The sequence below is a fragment of the Anguilla rostrata genome, chromosome 12, assembly GCF_018555375.3.
Source record: "Anguilla rostrata isolate EN2019 chromosome 12, ASM1855537v3, whole genome shotgun sequence".
Classification (NCBI taxonomy): domain Eukaryota; kingdom Metazoa; phylum Chordata; class Actinopteri; order Anguilliformes; family Anguillidae; genus Anguilla; species Anguilla rostrata.
In genome coordinates this window covers 31,218,923-31,243,906 of record NC_057944.1, presented here as the reverse complement: position 1 = coordinate 31,243,906, position 24,984 = coordinate 31,218,923, and the positions used below count along the sequence as shown (strand labels likewise).

At 43.5% G+C, this 24,984-nt stretch overlaps 1 protein-coding gene across 3 annotated transcripts; it reads right to left on the bottom strand.

Moving 5' to 3' along the window:
- Positions 1-315: 315 nt before the first annotated feature.
- LOC135235661 (protein Atg16l2) lies at positions 316-24,379 on the bottom strand. 3 transcript variants are annotated; one of them, XM_064301395.1, is made up of 18 exons: positions 24,047-24,379; positions 23,292-23,361; positions 22,773-22,863; positions 22,061-22,134; positions 21,324-21,575; positions 20,196-20,261; positions 18,943-19,032; positions 18,699-18,752; positions 18,057-18,162; positions 15,674-15,779; positions 14,034-14,104; positions 13,701-13,772; positions 12,629-12,749; positions 11,248-11,353; positions 9,386-9,535; positions 8,986-9,033; positions 6,461-6,562; positions 316-5,044 (listed from the first exon to the last, which is right to left on the bottom strand). In XM_064301395.1, the coding sequence occupies exons 1-18, from the start codon at positions 24,222-24,224 to the stop codon at positions 4,951-4,953; spliced, it is 1,851 nt and encodes a 616-aa protein (XP_064157465.1). In that variant the 5' UTR covers positions 24,225-24,379; the 3' UTR covers positions 316-4,950. The 3 variants fall into 3 exon arrangements, with proteins under 3 accessions (XP_064157465.1, XP_064157468.1, XP_064157467.1); XM_064301398.1 differs by lacking the exon at positions 24,047-24,379 and adding an exon at positions 23,689-24,025; XM_064301397.1 differs by lacking the exon at positions 18,699-18,752.
- Between the last annotated feature and the right edge of the window lie 605 nt (positions 24,380-24,984).

Here is a 24,984-nt window from a genome sequence, read left to right as displayed (position 1 = left end):
TATGAGCAATTACTGGTGCCAGACAACTCATCGCTCACAATTATCTCTTACATTTAACCAATGAATTAAGAGGTTATCCTGAAGAGGCAGTGTTGGAAATTTACATGTTTAGTGTGCAATTGAAAATTCTCTCCTATCTAGACTTACAGTTGTTTAAGCATTATAATTGCTGAGAGTCCATAAGCCCAGATCAAAGATGGCATTTCTGAGATGTGTGTGATATTGAAGTGTATGTAGGACTTCACGCCATAAACACATACCTTTAAAAGACAAGTTTGAGTTTCTCACATAAGAAAAATGAGAAAATAAGACAAATGGACACAAAGGATTTTATTTCAGCAAAAAACTTGTGTCATTCCTTCAATGTAATCCCAGCTACAGTACATTTATTTTAACAATGGTTTGTTACATTCCACAACCACCACAAAACACAAATAAAAGGAAGCATTACAAATGAATTATTATGTAGTCAGTACAGAGAACCCCATTAGAAAACCTATGGCATTTAAAAATAAAAAAACAAAGGTCACAAAAGGTCATCCTTTCCCTCCAAAAACATTTCCCTTAAAATGAAAAATGGCAAAAGCAAGTTGCCAAGTCCAGAAACAATGGCACAATAAAAAAGACAATGTTCCTATTTCAAGGTTATGAATTACAGGTTTTTATCATGAGACAGTTTTTCTAAGGCATCCCACATTTCTTATTTTATGCTTTACTCCCATGTTCTCTCCGATTAGGAATGCCCAAATGGGAGTGTAGACACACACACACTCTCACCCAGAGAATGTGGGACCAGCTTCTTCTTTTCACACCACAGCCCACAGGCCAAGCTCACCCAGAGAGGGGTAAGAGGAAGGTTCTTCACCTGCAACCTTAGGGTGAAGCCACACATCCTCCGACTGGAAGCAAATTTCTCTCCATTCTTTTTCAATGAGAAGCGATTTTTTGTGTTCACAAGGCATGCTGGGATAGCTGGCAACACGAGGAAAGCCGGTGAAGCAAGCAAAAGGATGGGGAAAATAGTGCAATAACCAATCAGATCAAAGATCTGACGTGTATATTGTTGCCTCTTTTTTATTTTTTTTTATTTCACCTTTATTTCACCAGACAAGTCATTAAGAACAAATTCTTATTTACAATGGCGGCCTGGCAAGCGACAAAAGCCACTTAAGGGAAGGGGAGGTGGCCCCTGCGCCCCCCCGTTTAAAACTGTAATCGCCCACAAGCGGCCGACTGTGGGAGGCGAGAGCGATGCCAGGCGATCCCACCGGAGGACGTGTAGCTTCACCCTCAGCCAGCAGATCGCGGGTGCTGGATCGACCAGGGGGGGTCACTAGAGAGCAACGAGACGTGGATCTCAGCTGAACCCTCCCGAACTCCACCAGGGGGGCGCGTCACCCTGCGTAGCTGTTAGCCTCAGTCGGCGGCGGGATTCCATCCAGGACCGTGGGGCTCATCCCTGAACTGCCTTAAGGATGAGCCATCCTAACCCTGAGCTAACCCGAACCCCTCATTTTTATTTCAAGGGATACATTCTCTCATGAACACTTTAAAAAAAGATAAAAATTGGAGTCATAACACTTCTGAATATTAGTATTACAAATATTATACAATTTTGATTCAGAACGACACATTCATTTTAACTCGTTGTAAACCTATTTCACTGTAAACCAACTCAAAGGGCTACACTGAAATAAAAACAAGAATTTCACCGTTTTTAAAACAAAATAAAATGTCTGTTGCAACCTCATAAAATTGAAAGGTTGCAACAAATACTTGAAACTGTAATTTTCATTGTAATGAAAAAAGTAATCAGACAAGGAATGTACCCAAGGTCTCAAGGTCTGTGTTTTTACTGCATGTACACACCCCCAGACCTCCCCCTAAACATCACACCACTACGGAACTCCAAAATGTCATTATGTTTGGAATCAAGCACTACCTAAGACAGTTAACTTGCATGAGTCAGAGAGCGACGCGGTTACAAATGCACCACGTAATTCATGAAGTACACAAATTAAGCATGGCCTTTTGATCTTTTTCTTTTTTATGAAGATAATGTGGTCTATCCACAATTACTACACCGCAATTTTAATAAAATAAAAAAATAAAAATAAAAAAAACAAGCGCTAAGGAGGCACTTTGAAGCATGATTTAAACTCAATTTGCATAAAGTCTATGATCCCTTTAGAACACAGCTATTGCATAGTGCAGAAAGACATTTACACTTCAATTAAAAACGCTCTGTTGTGCACAGGCAAATGGCTCTCTTGGCAAAGATAAATATCACAGCAACACAAAATTGGAGCCATTGATGATTTCACAGAAAGAGCTGTCAGAGTGGCCAAATGTGAAATCAATGCATTCCGCCTTCAGCGTGGGGAAGTCTGAAATATATATTATCAGGCAACGACTGGCACTGTGCTAAACAAGCGGAAGACAGCACAGGGGGTTCCCGACCCTGGTCTGGGACAGCCACAGGGGGTTCCCGACCCTGGTCTGGGACAGCCACAGGTTTGGGGACCCCAGAAAGCCCGGTGGCGCTCTAGTACCAGGTTTGGGGACCAAAGCAAATCCTGTGACTCTCCACGACCGGGGGGGGGGGCTCCTGGTGTAGGGGCGGAAGCTCCAGATGATGACTTAAATCACATAAACTGATTGATTGACTGATTGATTGATTGATCAATGACTGATTAAGTGACCATGCAGATGCCCAATGGGCTGTTCCATGTTTCATTCATCTCAGGAGCAGTTTTTATTCTTTAAGCTGAGCTTAAGCAGGTAGCCCACAGTTAAACGCCAACATGCTAAGGACGACTGATCATCAACAAGGCTAAATGCAGACATTCAGGCAAACAAATTAAATTAAAACAGTAACACGGTTTTAAATAGTCCACGTCAGCATTAAAAATCTTTTAATGTTAATGTTTAATGTTTTATCCAAAGTGCCAATATTACTTTACAATTCCAGCAAGCAGAATGTGCAAATGTGTCATTATAAAAAAGGAACTGCAAAAAAAAAAAAAAAAGGACACAAAAAAAACCGAAGCTCTTTGAAGTGCAAATTAGGCGAGAGAACATCGTACGACAGAACGGAAATGGAGGGCGGAGATGGAGGGGTCGACCGCTCTTCCTTTCATCAATTTTTAAACCGCTCGTTCCCCCCGCCTCATCTTCCACCCCTGCCCTGCCCCGCCCCACCCCGCCACACAGAAAAGAGCTTTGTGCATGTGAGATAGTTAACCTAATTCAAGTGCCCTCTCTCTCCCTTGCTCGCTCTGGCTGTGCGCAGGGCATAGACTCAACAAAGGTGAAAGCTTACAATAGCCACTGGCTTTCGCCACGTCTGTTTCCTTTACAAAACAGAAGAGGCTTCCCTTCTTTATTTAGTTTTTTTTAAGGACTGGGTTACCGTGGGTACATTAGCATGGGTACAGGGGTTTGTTCACTGAGCCAAGGCTTGTGCACGTCTCCCCATCTCCTGACAGTACAAGTGTATGTACAGTACATGATATCTGACACTGCACATACACAGGGCAGTGTGATCTCTGATACTGTCATGTACAGGGCAGTGTGATCTGATGATGCATCACCCTGGCTTGCAATCCCACGCTTTAGATGGTAGGAATCATAAATGTGGGTGAGTGTTACTTCTTTTTTTATTTTTTATTATTATTGCTTCTCAAACACCACCGCTTTTTGTTCTCCTGCTCAGGTTATGCATTTTGGAATGTGTGCAGCTCTTATTGTGAATTCATACCTGAAAGACACACTGAAACATTGCACTTAGTGGGTTAAAGGAAAAATAAGGTCACCGCAGTGTTGACACATTTCCCTCGCAAAACCGCAGTGATATCGGACACTGCCAAATCAGCTGTTCCCTTTGTGCCAGGGGCCTTCCGTGCTTACAACAAAAACGAACGTTTTGGAAATCGTATTTCAAAGGATTCATTCAGTCTAGCTAGCTGTGCATCAGCCCCAAAACAGGTGATGTAGGAACGACAACAACAATAAAAACAATAAACATCATCTCACTCTCACAGAAAACACAGTGAAGGGGGGGGGGGGAAACTATAGAACTGGGCTTGTAGCACAGCGATTGCAGGTTTGATTCCCAGGTAAGACACTGCAGTTGTACACTTGAGCTGGGTACTGCACCTGAAAAGCTTCAGTAAATATTCAGCTGTATGAATGTATTCTGTGTAAAATGTGCAAATCGCACTGGATAAGAGCATATGCTGAATGCCTATAATGCAAACCAAAGACAAAATAAAACATAAATTATGCTGGGTTGTGCATGTTTTGCCATCCACATTCTTTCAAAGCTTGTGTCCCAGGTCCAGATTAGGTGATTTAGAGCCTTAACAGAACCAGGTTTACCCACTCCTCCAAGCTATGGCTGCGAGTCACTAAGAGCTATGGTTAGGGCTAACAGGGCTGTGATCCACACCCCACGATACCCCACAGGAAGACTGATGAAGCACTCTGGGTAAATGCCATGCCACCACTCACGCCACACACGGCACCAACTGCCGGTCCACGGAACGACAATGGAAGGAAGGCAAGGTAGACTCTCCCGTTTGAGCGGGAAACCTACATTCAGAAAGCTTAGGATCAGAAAGAAAACAAACCCGTTTACTGGCGGCTTATAACCTGTCCCCTATACTTACATACTACATATTATTAACAAAACAAACACAAATACAAAAACAAATCCCTAAAAAGGCAGCCAATCAGCAGTCTGGAGGTGGTCCACACACGCCCACCAAAACAGGGGAGGAGAAACGCCAGGCCGTTTGAGTCCGAGGAGAACCAGGTGACCCCACCCACACTTCCCTGCATGGAGTTGGGCTCGAAACCTTTTTTTTTTCTTCATTTTTAACCATGCCAGTGGGCGGGTTACCGTAACACAGGGGTCTCCTGTGCACTCCGAAATAGCGGGGCCTTCCCTCAGAAGTCGCTCCACAGGACGGCCCGTCGGCTCTTGTCCACGCTCACCACGTACTGCCCAGAGGCGGACCAGGACAAAGCATTGACCGAGGAACTGCAGGACAGAGAGCTTCAGTCACATCTAATGCAAGGATCCATCACACCACAGCATAACATACACATACGTACAGAGACACATAAATACAAGACAGAGAGCTTTGGTCACATCTAACGCAAAGGATTCATCACACCACAGCATAACATACACATACGTACAGAGACATATAAATACAAGAGAGAGAGCTTTGGTCACATCTAACGCAAAGGATTCATCACACCACAGCATAACATACACATACGTACAGAGACACATAAATACAAGACAGAGAGCTTTGGTCACATCTAATGCAAAGGATTCATCACACCACAGCATAACATACACATATGTACATAAATGCACATATTAACCCTGTCTGCAGAAATTAACAACAAATTTCTCCTTTTGTATGATTGTATATTTTGGACAGCTACATGTTTTCATGAATATTCTCTGTATAAGCGTTTTCAGAGTTACAGTGTTTTAAACACGTATTTCCATAAAGCCATGTTTGCCGACAAAATCAAAATTCAGTCCACGCATGACGAATGGCAAGATGCCTAATGAAGTCCATCGTGACCACTTACAAAACCCAAAAACAAATAAACTTGCCCAAAATGTGCTGCAGCTTGTTTGCGAGTTAAGCTTGCAGAGTTATTGGGTACAGTGTGAACTTGGGGGACCGCTTGGAACAAATTCTCCCTTCTACTGAACCCACGGGACTACTGAGCGTGAACATCTTCTGCTTCAACTGACGCGTGGTTTAGCCGCGATCAGCGCACACTGCGACTGCAGCCAGGCCAAAGATGGGCGGGGGCGGCGGCTGACGTCAAAGGGAGACTGCAGGCCCAGGGGACCCGACATTTCATCACTGCTGGAGGACAGACTGTAAAACGCTAAGGACAAACCGCTAACATCTATTACCGCCAGCAACGAACAGCTGGGGCCATCCCTCTGGCTGTGCAGTGATGTCACACCAAACAGGACTAGTATACAGTGACATCGCACATAAAACAGCACCAGGTAAACAGTGAAATCACACACTGAACAGGATCAGGTAAACAGTGACATCACACATTGAACAGGAGCAGGTAAACAGTGACATCACACACTGAATAGGACAGGTAAACAGTGACATCAAATACTGAACAGGACCAGGTAAACAGTGACATCAAACACTGAACAGGACAGGCAAACAGGGACATCACACACTGAACAGGAGCAGGTAAACAATGACATCACACACTGAACAGGATCAGGCAAACAGTGACATCACACACTGAACAGGACAGGTAAACAAAGACATCATACACTGAACAGGACAGGCAAACACTGACATCACACACTGAACAGGATCAGGTAAACAGTGACATCACACACTGAACAGGACAGGTAAACAACGACATCACACACTGAACAGGACAGGTACGTTACCTGTGCATGCCAGGCAAGCAGGTCTCCAGGTTGCCAGAGTTGACGTTCCAGACGTAGACAGCACCGTCTGCTGAACCCGCGGCGAGATAGTTTCCATCGGGGCTGGAACACGAGAAGAGACAGCCGTTACCCTCCCCATACATAAAGGAAAATGTTTGGTTTTTTAAAACGGCAATAATGGAGATGTAAGGGTTCTTTTTCCCCCCACTATGTAAATCGTGAAACTTTTGAAGCTGTACCACATTTTGTTTCTGACCTTCTGCATCATTTTAGAAAGTGAACTATTAACTGGTAGATAATCAATATAATATAGAACAGAGAGACATAGCATAATGAATGATGAGAACAGGCTATGCAGCCCATCTGAACTCACCATTTACCTCCTGCAATCAATGTACATAAACAACACACGTATCCTCTGAATGAGACACTGGACTAAGCAAATAAACTGGTGAGAACAAAATTGCTAAATACTCTTAATTATGCAGTAAAAAGAACTATTTGCTAGACCACGCAGAGTAGGAGGAAATGCATGGTCCACTGTAGGGACGGGCCAACCCTGACTCTGATGACATGGTCGAATGATTCAGGTTTTCTGTAGCATAATAACAGAGTTTTTCTTTCCCCCTGCAACCAGACACGACCATTCTGTGAGCATAAAATGCCTGTTTTTGTGGGATGAGTTCTTAGCATCTGTTTGGATTATTATTAAGACCTATTGCGCAAAAGTATTTGTTGAACTTGGAGACGAGGACTCTATTCAGAGCGCAGGAGATTTCGAGGGACATTTCTGGCAAGTGAAGTGCGTAAAAAACAACGCCCACTGCGAAGGGACCCGGTGTTTACATCCCGGACGAGCCACGGACTCCTCATTTCCTCCTAATGATGGCAAATGGGTGGATTTTCAGCCTCTCTGGGGACGGGGAGCTCAGTCTGCCCTGTGGGCAGACGGGAAACTTTTGGATCCAAATGAAAGAACGTTGCTCGGAATTACAGTCAGGTTTCGGTCACGCACAGAGGTTCGGCAGGGCGAGGAAAAAGGCAGAACCGGAACTCAAGTCAAGTACAAGCACGGGAAAACACTAGCCAACACTTCCAAATACTTCTGCAGCTTTGAGAGGCCAGACTGCGTATTTAACAAAAGAAAATTACATCGGTTAGCAACAGCTGCTCCATAAACCTGGCTATTCCCCTTGTAAATGAGGTCACTAACTCTGGAACAGAACGCTCACAGGTGCTGTCCTAAGCAGCTGACATAGGCTCCTCTGGAACAGAACGCTCACAGGTGCTGTACTAAGCAGCTCACACAGGCCCCTCTGGAACAGAACGCTCACAGGTACTGTAGCACACACAGGCTCCTCTGAGGCCCGCTAATGAAACTGGTAAGCTACACCAGAAGACCTCATCTTCAGAAACTGCTTCCCTTTTCTTACCTCCACTGCCAAGATACATATCGATACTGACAGCAAGAACATAAATACATAAGTTACTCTAGACTCTAGTGGCCGCTAAATGCTTAATATGCAAACAAAATAATAAAATTAAAAATAAAAATTAAATAAATACCTCTCCTTCAAGAGAAGCCATCCCATAAATGCATTTAAACTAGTAGTTTCCCCACCCAGAAACATGTATTCCATGCATTAAGCACTTCATGCTCAAGGATAGCGAGACTCACTGTTCAGAAATTAACTGTAAAATTAAAGTGACTGTTTAACATGATGTCATTTCTGCTCTGCACACATTTGAATGGTCTACATGGAAAAAGCTAATCTGCTCTTGTAACCGCACACATAATTTGCATTAATGTTTCATGCATTTTCAGTCAGGACTAAATCACTGAGAAGCCTCAAATGAAAGCCTCTTTTGGCTTTACAGTGCTTTCGCTGTGACCAGAGACCTACAGTCCGGGAAGAACGCGTCTTTCCCTGCCTCTGCCCATTTTTAACGTAGTCAAAAAAACGCCCCAGAGCGAAAGAAAACAAAATGATTCTTGGAAAAATGCAGTGAGAAAACTGTGATGCTAAACAGCACACATCCCTCCCACCAGCTGCCATTACTCCAGGGCCTCCAGCTCTTCGGCTCAAAGGGCTATTTAGTCTCACAAAAACGCAAATGCTAAACCCCACATGACATTCTGGGAAACGTGCTCAGCGCATCACTCCAGTGCGTCAGTCGGATGCCAAAAGCATTCGGTCCAAAAGCATTCGAGTCAACAGCACACAGGGGGGGCGGGACTTCCCCATATACTCACATATGAAGGGATATGTGATGAGACGTGTTTTTCAAGCAGAGTTACCCATACCACATTTCTTAAAATATGTAGTGCTTACTATTGTGCATCGCAACCACACACTCTTCCTGTTTAGCTTACAGAAGACTCCCATAGTGCATTTCTCTTGGTCTTCACCACACCACATGGGAAAAGCCATGCACTGCATTCTGGGAGAATTATTTTTGGATGAAGCTAGCCCAGAAATTGGTAATGGCAGCATAAATTGCCTTCTTCGTTTGAGTTGGCTCACCTGAAGATGGCCTTGGTACTGTCGCATCCACACTTGAAACCATCGGCTCTATGAGAAGCAGAAATGTAACAATTTAAATGCATTTCATTAGTGTGTGAAACCATAAAACCTTTAAGCAAAAAGAATAATGATCCAGACAGACAAAAGTCATTCCATGGTTCCAATGTAGGCTAAACATGTGCTTAACTTGAACTGCTTCCGAAAATATCCAGCTGCACAAATGGATTGTTCGTAAAAATGTAATCTGCACAAGTCTCACTGGACAAGATGTGTGAATGCCATGCACTATAATGTATAAACGGTAATAAAGATCATTACATTTAAGATCTAGGAACCATAGCCCCGGATCTCTGTTTGAAGGGGAACAGTTTGACTGATGGACCCCCTGGAACAGCTCTACCTGTAGGTCCTCCTGGAGTTGCTCATCCTCAGATCCACCACCTGCAGGCTCTCGTCTCGGGAGCAGCTGAGGAGCTGCCGGTGGTCGGGGCAGATGTCCAGTGATGTCACCTTCCCCTGCAGAGGAACTTCCTGTGTGCAGCTCGCTGCCCTGAGGACAGAGGGACAGACCACACAGTTACACTGAGTATGTACAACTACACACACAGCTACACTGAGCATGTACAATACAGCTACACACACACAGCCACACTGAGTATGTAAAACTACACACACATAACCTGCATGGTTGGTTTCAAAAGGTACATTTCAGTCCATTTATCCGTTTTAATTCCAGTAGTATTCATAGCAGGAGATGCAGGAGTGTAGGGAAACCAGCATACTCAGTGGCTGGATTCTAAGGGTCTACTATCAAGAAAAAAAAAATCCTGAGGAATTGATCAGAATGGCTCTGAGAATGTGAAGAAGAAATTAATAAGCCAATCGTAAATAAATAATTGCGTAGATTATCTTGCTGAAATTTTGAAATTCAGGATGGAGGAAATCCCATTACAGGGAAAAGCAGAGTTAATTATGTGGGCCAACTGTTGCTAGGCGACAGCCGAGAGAGAATGAGCCAGGCTGCAGCTCCAGATTCAATTCAAGAGTGCATAAGAGGCGACTACCCCTGCCTTTCTACAGCTCTCTCTCTCTCCGTCTCGGTCTCTCTCTCACACACACGTAAACACACACACACACACACACATACTTACACACACACACACACACACATACACACTTCAGTTGGTTTCATGGCCCGGGGTGTAACCATCAGCTGCTGTGACTCACCTTACGGCACCAGACCAGAATGATCACATTCACAGATAAATGAAGTACACCATCAGTAACCAAAATGGCTGCCGAATAGCCTCAGTTTATGAATAAACGCAGGGAGTCGGCATCCGCACACTGTCGGAATCTACATGCAAATTCATAGGCACCATTTCCAAACAGCGAGTCAGAAACAGTGGGGGTGAAATTTATACGAATACTCTGAGCGCGTGCAAACTGTCTTAAAGACCTCGCAACATTTGCATTTCACAGCAAATCGCTTCTGCTTCAGCGCTTTCACACACATTTGGGATCCGAGTATCTGTGGAAATGGTTCTGCACGCTTCTCTACAGACTGAACACATTGTAGTGGTCTGTTATGTACTGAAGTCTTGGAACAAAGCACGTTTGCAAAGGCTTTTTTTTTTTTTAATTCAGGGCTACATGTGTGCCGCCAATGAAATGTGAGTAAAGACTGGAACAAATCTAATTCCGAAGGCATTATCGCGCTTGGAAAGTGCTCTTCCTCTGGCTCTCATTACACAGTGCTGATGCTCTCCTCACAGAGACGGCCATTTTAAATACACACCGTTTCTGGAGGGTTTACATCTCCTAATCACTTCTGGTTTGGCAAAAGTAGACAAAGGGAGATTTGGACAAGCCTTTAAAAATCACGAAAGGGACCAAAAAAGTTAATTAGAAATGTTTTTCCAAGTTGAGCTCTGCCAGTAAGTCAAGGTGGAAATTAGTTTAAGGTTGATTCTACACTGAAATTTTACATGGAGAGTTAATCGATGCATGGAAGAGCTCGCCAGGTCATGCAGACCCTCTGTTGAAGTCCAGGTATGATGCTGTGCTGGATGCTCTCCAGACCGTAGGCAAATCACGAACTTACATGGGCTGAATGGCCTCCTCTTGTCATTATGTATTCTTATGTTCCCTGTACCACGCACAAAAGTATCCTACACCTCAACCATACACTTTCATTTATTTATTTATTTTGACCAACGTCCTGCTTAGCTCCCTACGATGCACGACTGGAGGTCCTGTTACCTGCTGTCCCAGAAGCGGATCTTCCTGTCGTAGTGCCCGCTGATGATGAAATACTCCGAGCAGACCACGTCACTGCAGTACGACAGAACGTCGATGGTCTGGATGCCTGCGGGGGGGGGGAGAGAGCGCTTCTAAACGACTGGTCCACAGAACGGCTCCAGAGACTCCAGAGGTCCCAGGTACCACGGACTGGGCCTCACATGCAGATGCACCGCACAGCCATCTCACACAAGTCCGCCATAATGGAACGTTCTGCATCTGACCCACACATAGCGTGTGCTCCTGCCGATCAATCATATATTCAACACGGGGGTAACACACAATGCTCTAAGAGCCATCGCATGAGGCACATTTAAATACCGTTTATCAGAACATGAAAACACTTCTGATGCCAGCACAACCAACCAACAGGGCCGATAAAAGCAGGAAGGACTCTCACGCTCAGTATCGAACAATAATAAAATGCAGAAGAGAGCAGAATTTAAACAAGAAATAAAAACCACACGCAGGAAGTAAAAAAACCCACTTCTGCTGCATGGCAAAACTTGATGACAGATAAAGGGTTGGGTGGACAACTGTGGGTAATGTGCCTGAAATGACTTCTGGGTAAAGACTGTCCTGTCCTGGATGTCTCTCTCAATACCATGGCAGAATGCCTGAACTCGTACAGATTTATCACCAGTAAACTATTTCATTTAACACACATGAAATTGATTTCATTACTAATTCAGTTCGACTAAAGTACGTTTGTGCATTGATTTTGTTTTTATTATTTTGGGAAGAGCATACAGAATGTTTTATGGCAGTATGCAATAAAATATGAACACAGGATTGAGAAGAGATTCAAACTTTGTTTGGCATTAATTTTTGCTCCATCATTTCAGAACACTGAAGGTGTTAAATGTGTAGCACAAATTTGACGTGAGAAGTCAGAGGATCAAGTAGGCAGTCCATGACCTATTTTTAACTTATTAAAGTGCTACTTTATCAAGACCAGGGCTGCCCAACCCTGGTCCTGGAGATCTACAGTCATGTATGTTTTTACTCCAACCCAAACAAAGCACACATCATTAAACAGCTAGAGATCTCATTAAGCTCCTAATTAGTAAAATCAGGTGTGCCAAATTTGGGTTTAAATGAATACCGTCAGGACGATAGATCTCCAGAAACAGGGTTGGGCAGCCCTGCTCTAGCTATTAAATGAGGTGTTCTTTTTTAGGGCTGAAATCAAAACCTACAGCACAGCAGATCACCAAGACCAGGGTTGAGAAGCCCAGCTGTGAAATGTTTTAAGGCAGATAAAACACACAGGAAAGTCTCTTATGTGAATAACCTTCCTCACAGAAAGGGAGACATGAGGAAGACTCTGGCTTTGACTCACAGGCCGCGCGTTGGAGATCCCAAACCTTGACGGTTCTGTCAGCACTTCCTGTCACCACCTGCCGTAGGCTGCACTTAAACTTGGCCGCTGTGACTTTGCGGGAGTGGCCAGTCAAGGTGAACTGCAGGACACAGACAAGACATTCAGCCTGGGCATACGCGCATGCAAGTGTGACAGAATTCTCTGCTGATAATTCCAGTTTAAACCAGTCTAAACTGGTCCAGCTGGTTTAAGCTGTGTTTCTGACACTTTAAGCTGGTCAACCAGCTTTTCACCTAACCAGCCTATAGAGTCAGCTAGTTGACTAGTTTCATTAACAGCTTACTCTACCAGCTTAACCAGCTTTGACCAGCTCTGTCCATAGCTAGAGACAAGCTTTCACCAGCCACAGACCAGCTACAAGTGTCAAAACAGCCTAAATCATCTGAAACCAGCTTAGAATCCCAGCCGGTCTTAGCTGGAATTTTCAGAAGGGTTGTTTTTTTATACAAGAAGGAGACTCAGAGTGTTCTGAGCCACTGATTAATCATGACCTTGTGTAGGTGGGACCCAAGGGGGGGGGCAGAATCAAAACCAGCCAAGTCAACCAATGATCTACAAGAGAACGCTGGCCACAACATTGTGGAGCCAATCAGACTGTAGGAAACCAATCTCAAAAGCTGTTATCTCCCTTTCGAGAGTAGCTCTGGGGTTATGACTGGCGTTTACCCAGTTTTCTGACTGTTCAAACTGGCATGAGAATTTTCTGCAGTAACATTTACAGTTTGATATCATATGATCACTGAAACACAGTTTGTGTTGCTGCAAGACTTCGTAATGAGTGACATCAAGCTAGTGCACAAGAAAGTGGCTGCTCACTGAAAAAACTTTCCCTTTCATTTCATTTCAAATCTATTCATTCCGTCCCGTTTCCCCTGACTGTTACTACTGGCGGTAGCTACGTCATCCATGAATTTTCGGAGACGTCCCAGCCCAATCAGTGGGAGCCCTGCACGCCGTCACTCTTAGCCGCGGCCCCGTTCTCCGACGGCTTGACGAGGGACGTGCCTGGAACAGCAGCAGCGGTGCCTACCTTGGGCGCGCAGTCATCCAGGCTCCAATACAGGGCCGACTTGTCATACGACGCCGCTAAAATCTTGGTCCCCTGATTTAAGAAACAAAATGAAAACAACAGCGTACACCCCCGCGTTAAAACATTTGACTTCCCGAACAAATCCTTGCAGCGGTTAAAGCAGTGGCAAGTTGCCTTCACGCGTACAAACGAACGGCAGGCAAATATTAGGCCACGCCTACCCTGAGGTACTGAATTGATGTTTCCTTACTAATTAACCTCCAATGCAATAACATTCACAGCATCAAACAAGTGGGCAGGCAGGTAGGTGCCTTTGAAACGGCTTGTACTTACGGTCGGGTCGAATTCTATGCTCGTTATTCCCTCGTTGCTGCCATCAAGTGAGCCTCTGTTGTACAGCATGCCTGTCGCCAAGGAAGAAAACATGCTAGGATTCACAATGCACGCATACAAAATGGGTTATCAGCATCTCAGCATCACAACCAATCGTAAGTATCATTACGCAAACAAGATACCGTTAAGTAACATATTAGATGCAAGAGCGGCAACTATAGGTACACTGCTTTTAAGTACTGAAGAATTGCAAAATATAAACCATGTCCAGCAAAGAGCAAGATATTTCAAAAATAGAATTCTGTTTGTGGCTCTACATCCACGGTGTATGCATTACACCATAAGAGAACTTTTAAAATCCACCAAATCAGAATCTCAAATTTTGTGTGAGGGTGGAAATGAAATCATTCTGCATGACTACTTAGCAATGAAATAAGAGGTGAAAACTGGACATATTAAAATCCACCTCAATTACCGATAGCCTCAATGCGTGCTTGTTTCTGTTGTGGTCCAGCGCATAAGAACTGAAGTCAAGGCCTAAATTGGCTGCTGATGGATAAAGAAACCATTGGCCCCACTTACACCTGGCCAATTCTCGCATCTTGATCATCTAGAATATATCTGGATTGGTATTATCCACATAAAAAATGCAAGTGTAAATGCACTTGAGACGCGTTAAGAACAGATTAAAATCCGATCGCCTAAACCACTTCAGGAGGTGGTCTGAGACGCAATCGAGACCAATGTTACACAAGTCTAAATGTGTCAGATTTTCCAAGACGCACACAACAACCAAAAATCCTCCCAAAGTATAACGTCACCCGATGTAGCTCTTCCCCCAAAGCAGAACACAGGTAGCTTCACCATTAAAACCAAGAGGTGGGCGGTACAAAACAGGAAGTGGGTTGTCAGGGTTTTGCATTGTAGGTGAAAAACAGAAATCGGATTTCAATCCAGCTAACCACAGACACAACTGAATACAAAGTGTAAATGCAATGGAGCTAAATCTTATCCGGATGCAATCTAGATGCAGGTCACGTGACCAGGTGTAAAATGGGGCTCTAGAAACCTGGAGAAACTCTGGCTCTCCAGGACTGGAGTTTGATATCCCTGTAAAAGGCCATACTGCCATCTGCTGGGGAAAGGCTGTACTCTTTGGGAATACATGATTAAGGCTGGGTGTTTTTCACAGGAAGCAGAATAAATCAGTGGAAGAGTATAAAAAAAACATTAATTAAATTAATAGATCACATGTGTAGCAGTGAGAAATGATTGGAATAACATGTGCAACTGTCGCAATTGCTTGATATGTCAAAAACTACCTGCAGTGACATCACAGGAACTGCCCACCCGTTATAGAGAGTACCTGCAGTGATATCACAGGAACTGCCCACCCGTTATAGAGAGTACCTGCAGTGATATCACAGGAGCGGCCCACCCCTGTTATAGACAGCACCTGCAGTGACATCACAGAAACTGCCCTCCCCTGTAACACAGAGCACCTGCAGTGACATCACAGGAACTGCCCATCCCTGTAACAGACAGCACCTGCAGTGACATCACAGGAACTGCCCACCACTGTTACAGAGAGCACCTGCAGTGACATCACAGGAACTGCCCATCCCTGTTATAGAGAGTACCTGCAGTGACATCCCAGAGCTTAATCACTCTGTCAGTGCCTCCTGTAGCCAGCAGGTTCGAGCTGGAGCTGAAGCGGACTGCATTGATGCCCAGTTCATGTGCGTCCTTGGGGAAGACAGAGACAATGATAATGTTCAAACTGTGAAAAGCACAAGAAATTAATTAATCTAATTTTGGTTAGATTTTATTATTATTTTTTCTTCCCCCAATTGGACATCCCCATATGAAATCCATGCAGAAATTCAGGCGTTGTTGTGAGAAGTTGGGGTGGGCAACGGTGGCCGAATTATTTCGATTCAAATAAGCACCATGGTGTAGAATCTGCCCCCTGTCTATATAATGGGCTTGAGCATGAGCCTTATGACCGCATGTAAGAACAGGGCCATCACATCACTCTCATCCTCTTCATCGATGCTCAACGCCACACAGAAGAGCAAGGAACCCAGTTCAGATAGTCCGAAACGACACAGGAGGGAGAGCGGCCAAATCCGAACAAAGTAACACGGTTTGCTTTGCCCAGCGATGCTTAACCATCACACAGAGAGGCAATTAAAGACGTGAACAAAACTGGCTTTATCTACACGCAGAGAGATAACATTTATTGCGGCAATATCTTTATGGAATTGGAATTAAATTCTTCTTTTTAATTTTTCAGTAATCTGCAGAAATTTAGGTAGTGTTTTCATTATTTTAATAATTTACCCAGGTCTGCTAATAATATTCTGTTCATAGAGACAGGAACCAAATTCTTGTCTGAAACACCAATTGCTCATTCTGTCACCTAGAACATTCCTTTGAAAGGTACCAATGGCAGTTTTCAGGTTTGAGGCTAACTACTGTGCAATGGGGATTATTGTAAACTATTAGATCCAGGAATCATCAACATTGTTTATCTGGGGACTAAAACTAGGCGATCACGAGAACTATTTTGCAAGAATAACGTTTTGGACTTCAGTATCTAATGGCACCAAACAGCTTGTGCTTTGTGGATTTTCACAATGTAACTTCCCATTTTGTACATACTGCTTACATTGCATGTGATGTGACATGCATGGGCTAAAGGTCTCTGCATATTGCACTGGATAGGGGAATTTTCTTACTGTAACCAATTACAGCTGCTATTATTATTATTACTGTTATTATTATTATTAATGTTGTTGATATTAGTAGTAGTAGTTGTAGTAATAGTAGTACTAGTATCATTACCACTAATATTTTCACTACTATTATTACTACTACTGGTACTACCACTATTATTATTATTATTATTATTATTATTAAGAGAAATCTATATAAACTTCAAAATAAAAAAACAAATAAGAAATAAGGCATGAAAGAAAAAGACCCATTTCCTGAAACCCATGCTGCTGGGTTTGGTGTTTTTTAAATACCAAGCCACAAAGTATGTAAAACAAGTGTCTCTTTTTTTTTTTTTTTAAACAAGGAAGTTCTATGCTGAAACCAACCTATCACCGATCGCCATGGTTCTCTGTGGCTTCTCTGAGGTATTCAAAGGGAAATCTCCCAGCATGCTCTGCGCCAGAGAGCAGCTTTGTTAGGAAAACAGAGACAGTGCTTTGTGCAAAACAGGGCGGGAGGGGGGGGGGGAGGATGGGCTGTCAAAAACACTGATCTCAAGGCAGTTAAATCACCACGCCCCACAAATGCTGCCTTTTCATAACAACATGCCATGATTCACTGTATTCCTTTCCCTGACTCCCCCCCCCATCACTGTCGATGTGCTGCAATTCTGTCGAGTCAGCCAATGAGGAGTGTGACAGAGTAACGGACACTTCACAATCCGCCGCCGGAAAGTGACGTTTGTTAGTTACGGTTCAGCACTTCCCATGACCATCGTTAACCCGTTAAAATGCAGTTCAGGTTTTACCATTTCAGAACTGCAGCTTGTGAACATACCGACGTCTCTGTTCAGAACTGATAGTGGAATTACAACTATGCGCACGTTCATCATGACACGGGAAGAATGACAGCCAGAACCAAGGTCAAATACTTCATCTCAAACACCCTTCAGGTACCAAGTACTATTCCTGCCGACTACAGGCAATTTAAAGAGAACAACATTCAATTTCTGTCAGCATTCAGAAAACAAGTTCCTATTTCATATGACTGTATCATTTTTTTCAGTAACACATTTTGTTGAAATATGTAGCGAAGTGTTATCACATTTTTACATCTAATAGGTTTAAGTATTTCAAATGCATATTTCACCCAATTGTGGTGACACTTCTGAATTGACAGCCATACATACATACATACATACATATGAAAATTATGGCTGTTTCCCGGGACATGCACACATATTCTGACATTACGGTTTTTTACCAGGACGAGCACACATATTCAGACATTACGGTTTATTACCAGGAAGTGCAGAGCTTTAGCAGGGATCCTTGCAGCCACGCATATTCCAACAGGGGCATAGATGTCCTCTTCTAGACTGGATACTGTGTTCCCCCGCCTCTTCTTTCTAAAGACAAACCACACATCCGTGCCTCAGAGAACTGAACTAAGATCAGTCTAGCCTTTTGACTCATAATATTTCTGCATCTAGACCTCTGTGCAGGAATGTGGAGGACTCTGTGCAGGAATGTGGAGGACTCTGTGCAGGAATGTGGAAGACTCTGTGCAGGAATGTGGATTCTGACAAACTTCTTTTGTTCACTCAGCGTCAGTAACTAGCAGTGCAAGACAAATTCTTCTCAATAAAAAAAATACCAAGAGAAGCACACCCAAACTGCAAGGTCATGGGCTCATAAAGCTCAGGAACCACCGTCCTGGAAACAAGAGGTGGCCATCTTCAGACATCGGAAGATGGAAGAGAAAACTGTACGTGCAGGAGGACTTGGCCACCTTAATACTGAATGCCTGGTACAGCCAATCAGATTCATTCACCGAGTTCCATTTTCAAACGCTAGTGTCTTTGTAAAGAGAGCTAAAGTCGAATGTAAAGCTCACATAGTGATTTTGAGGGGACGACCAGAGGTGCAGTGTGGAGGAACTTACTCAAAGAGCTCTTTAATGGAGTCTAGAATCCGTGGTGAAGTAGCGGAGGCTGACCTGGAAAAAAGATTGTTTGCCGACAGATAAAAAGAATTCCTGGATTCTAGGTTCCGAGATTACAGCACGGATGAATCTATGGCCGCATGCCTCCAGGATATTGTGTGGCTCAAGTTTTAAGACAATTTATATTTCAGCTACACAATTCTGTTGTGAACCTGAAAAAATAGAATGTTCTTTGATTCCCTACCGAAAGAAACGACGGTGAAATCTCTCCAAATTCTCAGGGCTCCCACTCTTTGGTGATGCTGGTTTGGTAGGAACCCCGGAGCCAAACCCTCTGGAAACGATGACAAAAATGAGAGACACACAGTACAGTGACGGCAAGCCCAAATGTCCCATCGATGAAACTTCTCCACTTGCTGTAGTTCTACCTCTTAAGGTCCTGACTGTGCTAAATCGGTCAGACCAGGTTGACACATAGCAGAGGAACCAAGTTCCCAGGATGCACTTTGCTGAGAAACCAAAGGTCAATTACTCATTTGACAAATCATGATCTTGCGCTAGTGGGAGGAGGTCAGTAACACCAGCTCAACTACCAACCTACAACTGGACACTGGTAAAACTTGCTAGAATGAATCATATTGGAAGATATGAACCACAGAAAACTTCCCCTTCCAGAAGCTACAGAGATATAGAGCATCGGGTCAAGACTATGCGCTAGCTCGAGTAGACGATGTCTGGCAGTCGAGATTAACGTCAAACCCTGCCTGGCATGTCGACAGGTCCTGGGCAGACACCTAACCCCTAACCCCTAACTGCTCCGGCGAATGAGAGGCATCAATTGTAAAGCGCTTTGGATAAAAGCGCTATATAAATGCAGTCCATTTACCATTTACTATGCCTGCTGTATCAGATGTGAGCCAGAAAGCACAATTAAAACTGAAGACTTCTGCAGCTAATCCACAGAGGAGGGCAACCGAAAAGGATTATTTCTGTGCCATTCAACCTCGGGAACAACAACTCATCAGTGAAAAGCACCAGTTAAGAAGGAAATATTAATCATGTAGCTGAAGGCCCCCAGTCCCAGAGGCTTCCCAGGAGTGGGCATGACACTGAAACAGTTGCAGCAGCTGTCACGGGTGCAAATACTCTCCAGAGCAACCCAGGTGATACTCTCAGGTACCTGAATGTTTCCCAGGTGTTTTCTCTCTGGAAGCTGAATGGGCAAAACCTCCCTGTAGACCGCCTAGATTCACTAATACACACAGCTTTGATTTGTGAAGGCACAGTTCACTCGGTTCTGTTTCTCTGACCCCTCTTTCATTAAATTTACACTAAAGCATTTAGTAGAGATCTTATCCACAACCACACTTGATCAAGGGTACAGCAGCAGTATCCCAACTGGGACTCAAACCCGCAAACCTTCTGAGGTTATTGTTCACAGGGTGAATCAAACAAAATGGAGGTTTGAGACATTAACAGGACATCTGCAGTACTTACACGTCGATGTCCAATTCTTTCTTTGTGGCCGTCTCAAGCTCCTTTTGAAGACTGGCTTCTCTTGCACTGTGAGAGTTGATACACAAGAAATGCATAAGTAAGGGCCGTCTCAGAGGAAGGGCATAACCAACACTGAACTATCAGCAAACCCAACCATGATTTACCCAACCTTTCACAGCATAATACAGTCGCTTCTTTAAGTGTAGTTATTCAAAGAATAATAATAACCAAGAAAATGTTGGAAATGTTCTGTCAAAGCTGTATTATTTCAGAGCAGAAATAATGTAAAATGATGGCTGTTCATGAAATGAAGCATTCAACTAACGTGCTAAATAATTCCTAAAGTACATGCAAAATATACCCATGGATAACAAAAATACAAATAAATAAACAACGCACCATTGAATCCTCAAAATTCAAATATCTTTAAAAGCCTCTTCAAGATGCTTTACTTAAGTATTTCCATGCGATTTTCGCAAGAATTGTGCAAATTGTGAAGTGAGATACAAATCGTTTTATTCTCCTGCATTGGGAGGAGCTTCCTTAGCTCCTCCCAATAGAGAACGCAAGGATGGAGGAATCAAGGAAACATGTATTAGGCAAATGGATTTTCCTTGTTCAGTCAAGCATCAGTTTGAAGCCACGTAAATTACAGACGCGGCAGATGGGGAGAAGTGGAGCCACAGGTTGATCGTTTATACACGTTCGAAAAAAAATACTTCCGCAAAGGATGCACTCGTCTTTCCTTGCTCGAGTATCCTTCGGGAGCCTCCTAACTCCTCGCATCTAGCTCCTTCAAGGAGCGTTTGACAGGTTGGAAAGTCCGATTTCCAGGTCAGTTGAGGACCGAGAAGACAAGCACGGATAGAATAAGTGATTAGAAAGAGCCTACAGCTCCCGGGCTGCTTCCATCCTCACTGCTTCCTAACTGCAATATCTTCCAACTGGTAAGAGGAGTTCCTGGAGCTTTTCACAGAATGTCCAATGCCAAAATATCGTAATTGCCCCTGCCCCTTCCCCTTGATCTTTCAGAAAGGTAAATAACATACTTATAACCCAGGCCCCTCCCCCTTGACCTTTCAGAGGCCAATGGCAGGTCGGTTTGTTAGGTCTCTCAGGCAGACTCACCGCACTCTCTTCTCGTTCTTGCTGTTCATGTTGGCGGCAGCCAGGCGCTTGCTCTGGATCATGTCCTCCAGCAGCTCGGAGCCACGGACCTTCTCCACGCGGTAGGTCTGGTCCATCACGTGGTGCCTCTCCAGCAGGGAGTCGTACTCCCGTTTCAGAGTGCAGTTGCCCTCCCGCACCTCCTCCACCCGGGCCTGCAGACTCAGAAACTCCGCCTCCACCGCTCCCAGTCGCCTCTTCACCTCACACATCCTTTGGGGAGGGGGGAATGACACGTGCAATTCAGGCAAAGCTGGCTATGCTACTGCTAACTCTTTAACTGCGGCCCACAGGGAAACAAGCTACTGCACCTACATTCACTAGAACTGGGTCAAATACAGATGTGAATCATCCGGTAACTCTCTAGGAACTGTTAAAATTAAAAAACACTCCAGGAGATACCTCAATAATTTAAAAATCAAATTCACAGAATACAGTTGTTTCTTTTGAAATTGTCAGTAATCTGCAGGAATTATCAGTTATCTGAAGGTTGATGTCAAATGTATGTGACCCAGGTGAGACAGAAGCTCACTTTTGACTCTTTTCCTTTCAATATCTATCTCAGTCTACAAGGAGATTGATCAATATTAAGACCGTGTACAAACAGCTGAATGTCAAAATGGATGGTAGACATCCGTGATTGTTTTGCATTTTTTACTTTTTCTTTTTGTTCACTTCACGGGAGTACAAGTCCTCACCTGGCATGTTGCTCGTCAAGTACAGAGTCTTTGATTCTTATCGCCTGTTGCAGTTCCACCACCTGGTAAGCCAACTGCAAGGAAAGGCAAAGTCTCTCTGAACAAAGGTAGAGATTAAAAACAGCCCTGTTTGGTACAACAGTTTCATATGGAACTGCATCCTAACCCTAACCCTAACTGAACTTCTTTTTGAAAGTACAGAGAAAGGTGGTAAAAATGTAGGGATTCACTCTCCAGATGCTGTTTATATAAACAAAAAATAAATAAATAAATAAATAATAATAATAATAATAATAAAAAGACTGAAGAGTGATGGCTAACCCATACCAAAAAAGGTTACATTAATCCTGAATTATTTTCTGCAGAAGTACAAATCAACAATATCAGGGCTTATTCACTTCCATTGACGCAGAAAGTATCCAGACTAACACCTGATGATTGCTGTAAATCTAGTGCAAGGATGACTGTGGTAAATCTAGCACGTGGTAGATTAAGTGCTTCAGTTTTTCTACAACACTGACTCATAAATGATGATGTACGGTCTTGTGATTAGTCACCCCCTTTACGGTCTTCAGTGAACTTTGTATCATCTAAATAAAGCTCCTTCCTCAAGCCGATCGGCTTTGAAATAAAGGCTGACTGAGCCTCAAAATAAAATACCATTACATGATGCAAAGGCCATTAAATTTACTGTACAAACTGCTTCTCATACATCTCCACTTGTTTTCCTGAGGACTCGTACTGCATTCGCATCTTGAGAAATCACAGATGAGAAAGAGTCTTTGCAAGGCTGCAACGGGTGCCTGTAAGATCCAAAAAGAGAAGTGATTTAAAAATGTGCATCCCTAGGACAATAACAGAGTAGGCTACATTAAAATTGCAATGTAACACCTATATACGATATGATTCCACGTGTATATATCCTAACTTTAATCCTTTTTAGGTCATTGTGGATAAACAAATGTGTTTTGGCCTTAAGCCTTCACAGGGTAAAAGCCAAATGTGTTGTTTCGTGATGTTGTAGCTCGTTGCCATGCCTCCTAGTTTGACTTAACATTACTTTCTTACCTAGTCTATAGTTAATGTCAGTTTTATTGGACAAAAAAAACAACATTTCTTCTTTTTTACACCAAGGCTGGAATTTTTCCTCCTGAGTGAAGTGCTTCTATTTTTCTATGTGTCTAGGTAGTAAAGTGAAAGCACCATAAACCATTACCAGTGTTAAAATTACCTTGCCACAGATCCCAGAATACCTTGTGCGATTAATGCTTTCTGATGTGAACGCTCCAAGAGCTTTACATCTGGAGAAAAATAAAAGACAAGCAGGATAGACCCCGTGTACACGAACAGCAACATTTGCGTACAAGTTTTACACATACTTGTGAAAGACAGATTTCATTTACACCTCGGTGTCAATATTTGGCTCAATTCTAAGAATCAGAATTGGGACTAGATTCGCGGTACTACTATGTTAGTTAATCGCTTGTTTTAACGCGCCAGTAAATGTGTCGACAAGAAAAGTAATACAAACTGTGTGACATGTATCCGTTTGGGGAAAAAACCTAGAGTAGCCTACAAACCAAAGAGAAACCAGAATAAGACTGTGTGCACAACTTCAGTTCGCATACATTTCCGGGATGGACTCCTTTGCTTCTTTCTCCATACCAAAAGGTAGCTAGCGAGCATCAATCATGTATAATCCAAAGCGAAACTATTCTTCCGTGTTGTCATACAAGATTTGACTTGCAAACAAAAGGGAAACAAATGGCCTGGTCCGCTTTAAACAATCTGTGATAGCTGACTTCGCTCAATCGGTGCGTCCCGCAAAAATGAGCTACTCGGGCATTAGCTGCCAGACGATGAGACACTTGATGAGTTAGCAGAGTTCGCAAAGCATTCAAAATAAACACTTTGCAGGCTTGCCAGATAGTATGCAAACTAAGAAATGAACCTGCTAAATAACAGAAAATTAATTCGACAACATACATGATAGTATAACATCTTGAAACATAATCTTCTGAGATCTGTCCCGAAGTTTTAGCTGGCGGATTATGTGCCGTTTCCATTTCTCCGCTGTGGTTTCTGTAGTGGAGCTGAGCCTCCCTGCTTCGCTAGGCGAACCCAGACATTCGAATGCGGCCATGGTCGACCGGAGCATCCACATCAATATCCAAAAGCATGGCAAAGGCGTTGTGTGGGGTGTCACTCAAAAATCATTTTGGATTGTTCCCATTGTCTAACCACCGAAACGCCGCTGTCACCACTGCAAACCAAAGTCGACTGCGGGAACAACAACTTGGTCGACCAATCAGATCACAGATCACCGGTTTTGCTAAATTCTGACCAGAGCGTCAGCGGCGTCATTAAAAACACATGTGGGAGGACACGCCCATGACAGACACAATGCAGAATCGAAGCGCCATGTTTCCTTCGAGGGAATATTTTCATTACGACACGGTTTTCCAGTCTCACCCATATAGACGATGTTCTATTTGAAACGGCTGAAACATTCAGAGGCGTAGATTATTACATGTGTAAGTATGCCGTCTTCTTGCTTGCCCGCCTGTGACATTTCAAGACGGCGATTTTAAATTAGGAACTAAAATGTGGCTGATCACTATTGTCACACAATTCCCAAGAGGCTTTTTTCTACCATATTTTCTGGCAACATCCAGCCAAGAACTACGGTAGACGAAGCCAAGACAGGACAGACACCGTTGAAGTAAAAGTCTTAACCACTTGTCTATGCAGGTGCGTCGAAGTCTGACTGAATGGCTACTGTATCTTTCATTCCAACCAAAAAAAGAGAACAAAGTAAACCAGAAATATATATAGACAGCGCACCTGTGTTTGAAGGAGGGTCTTTGGAGGGAGAGTGAGTGGGGAAACGCCCCCCCCCCCAAAAAAAAAATCAAGCTCTCAAA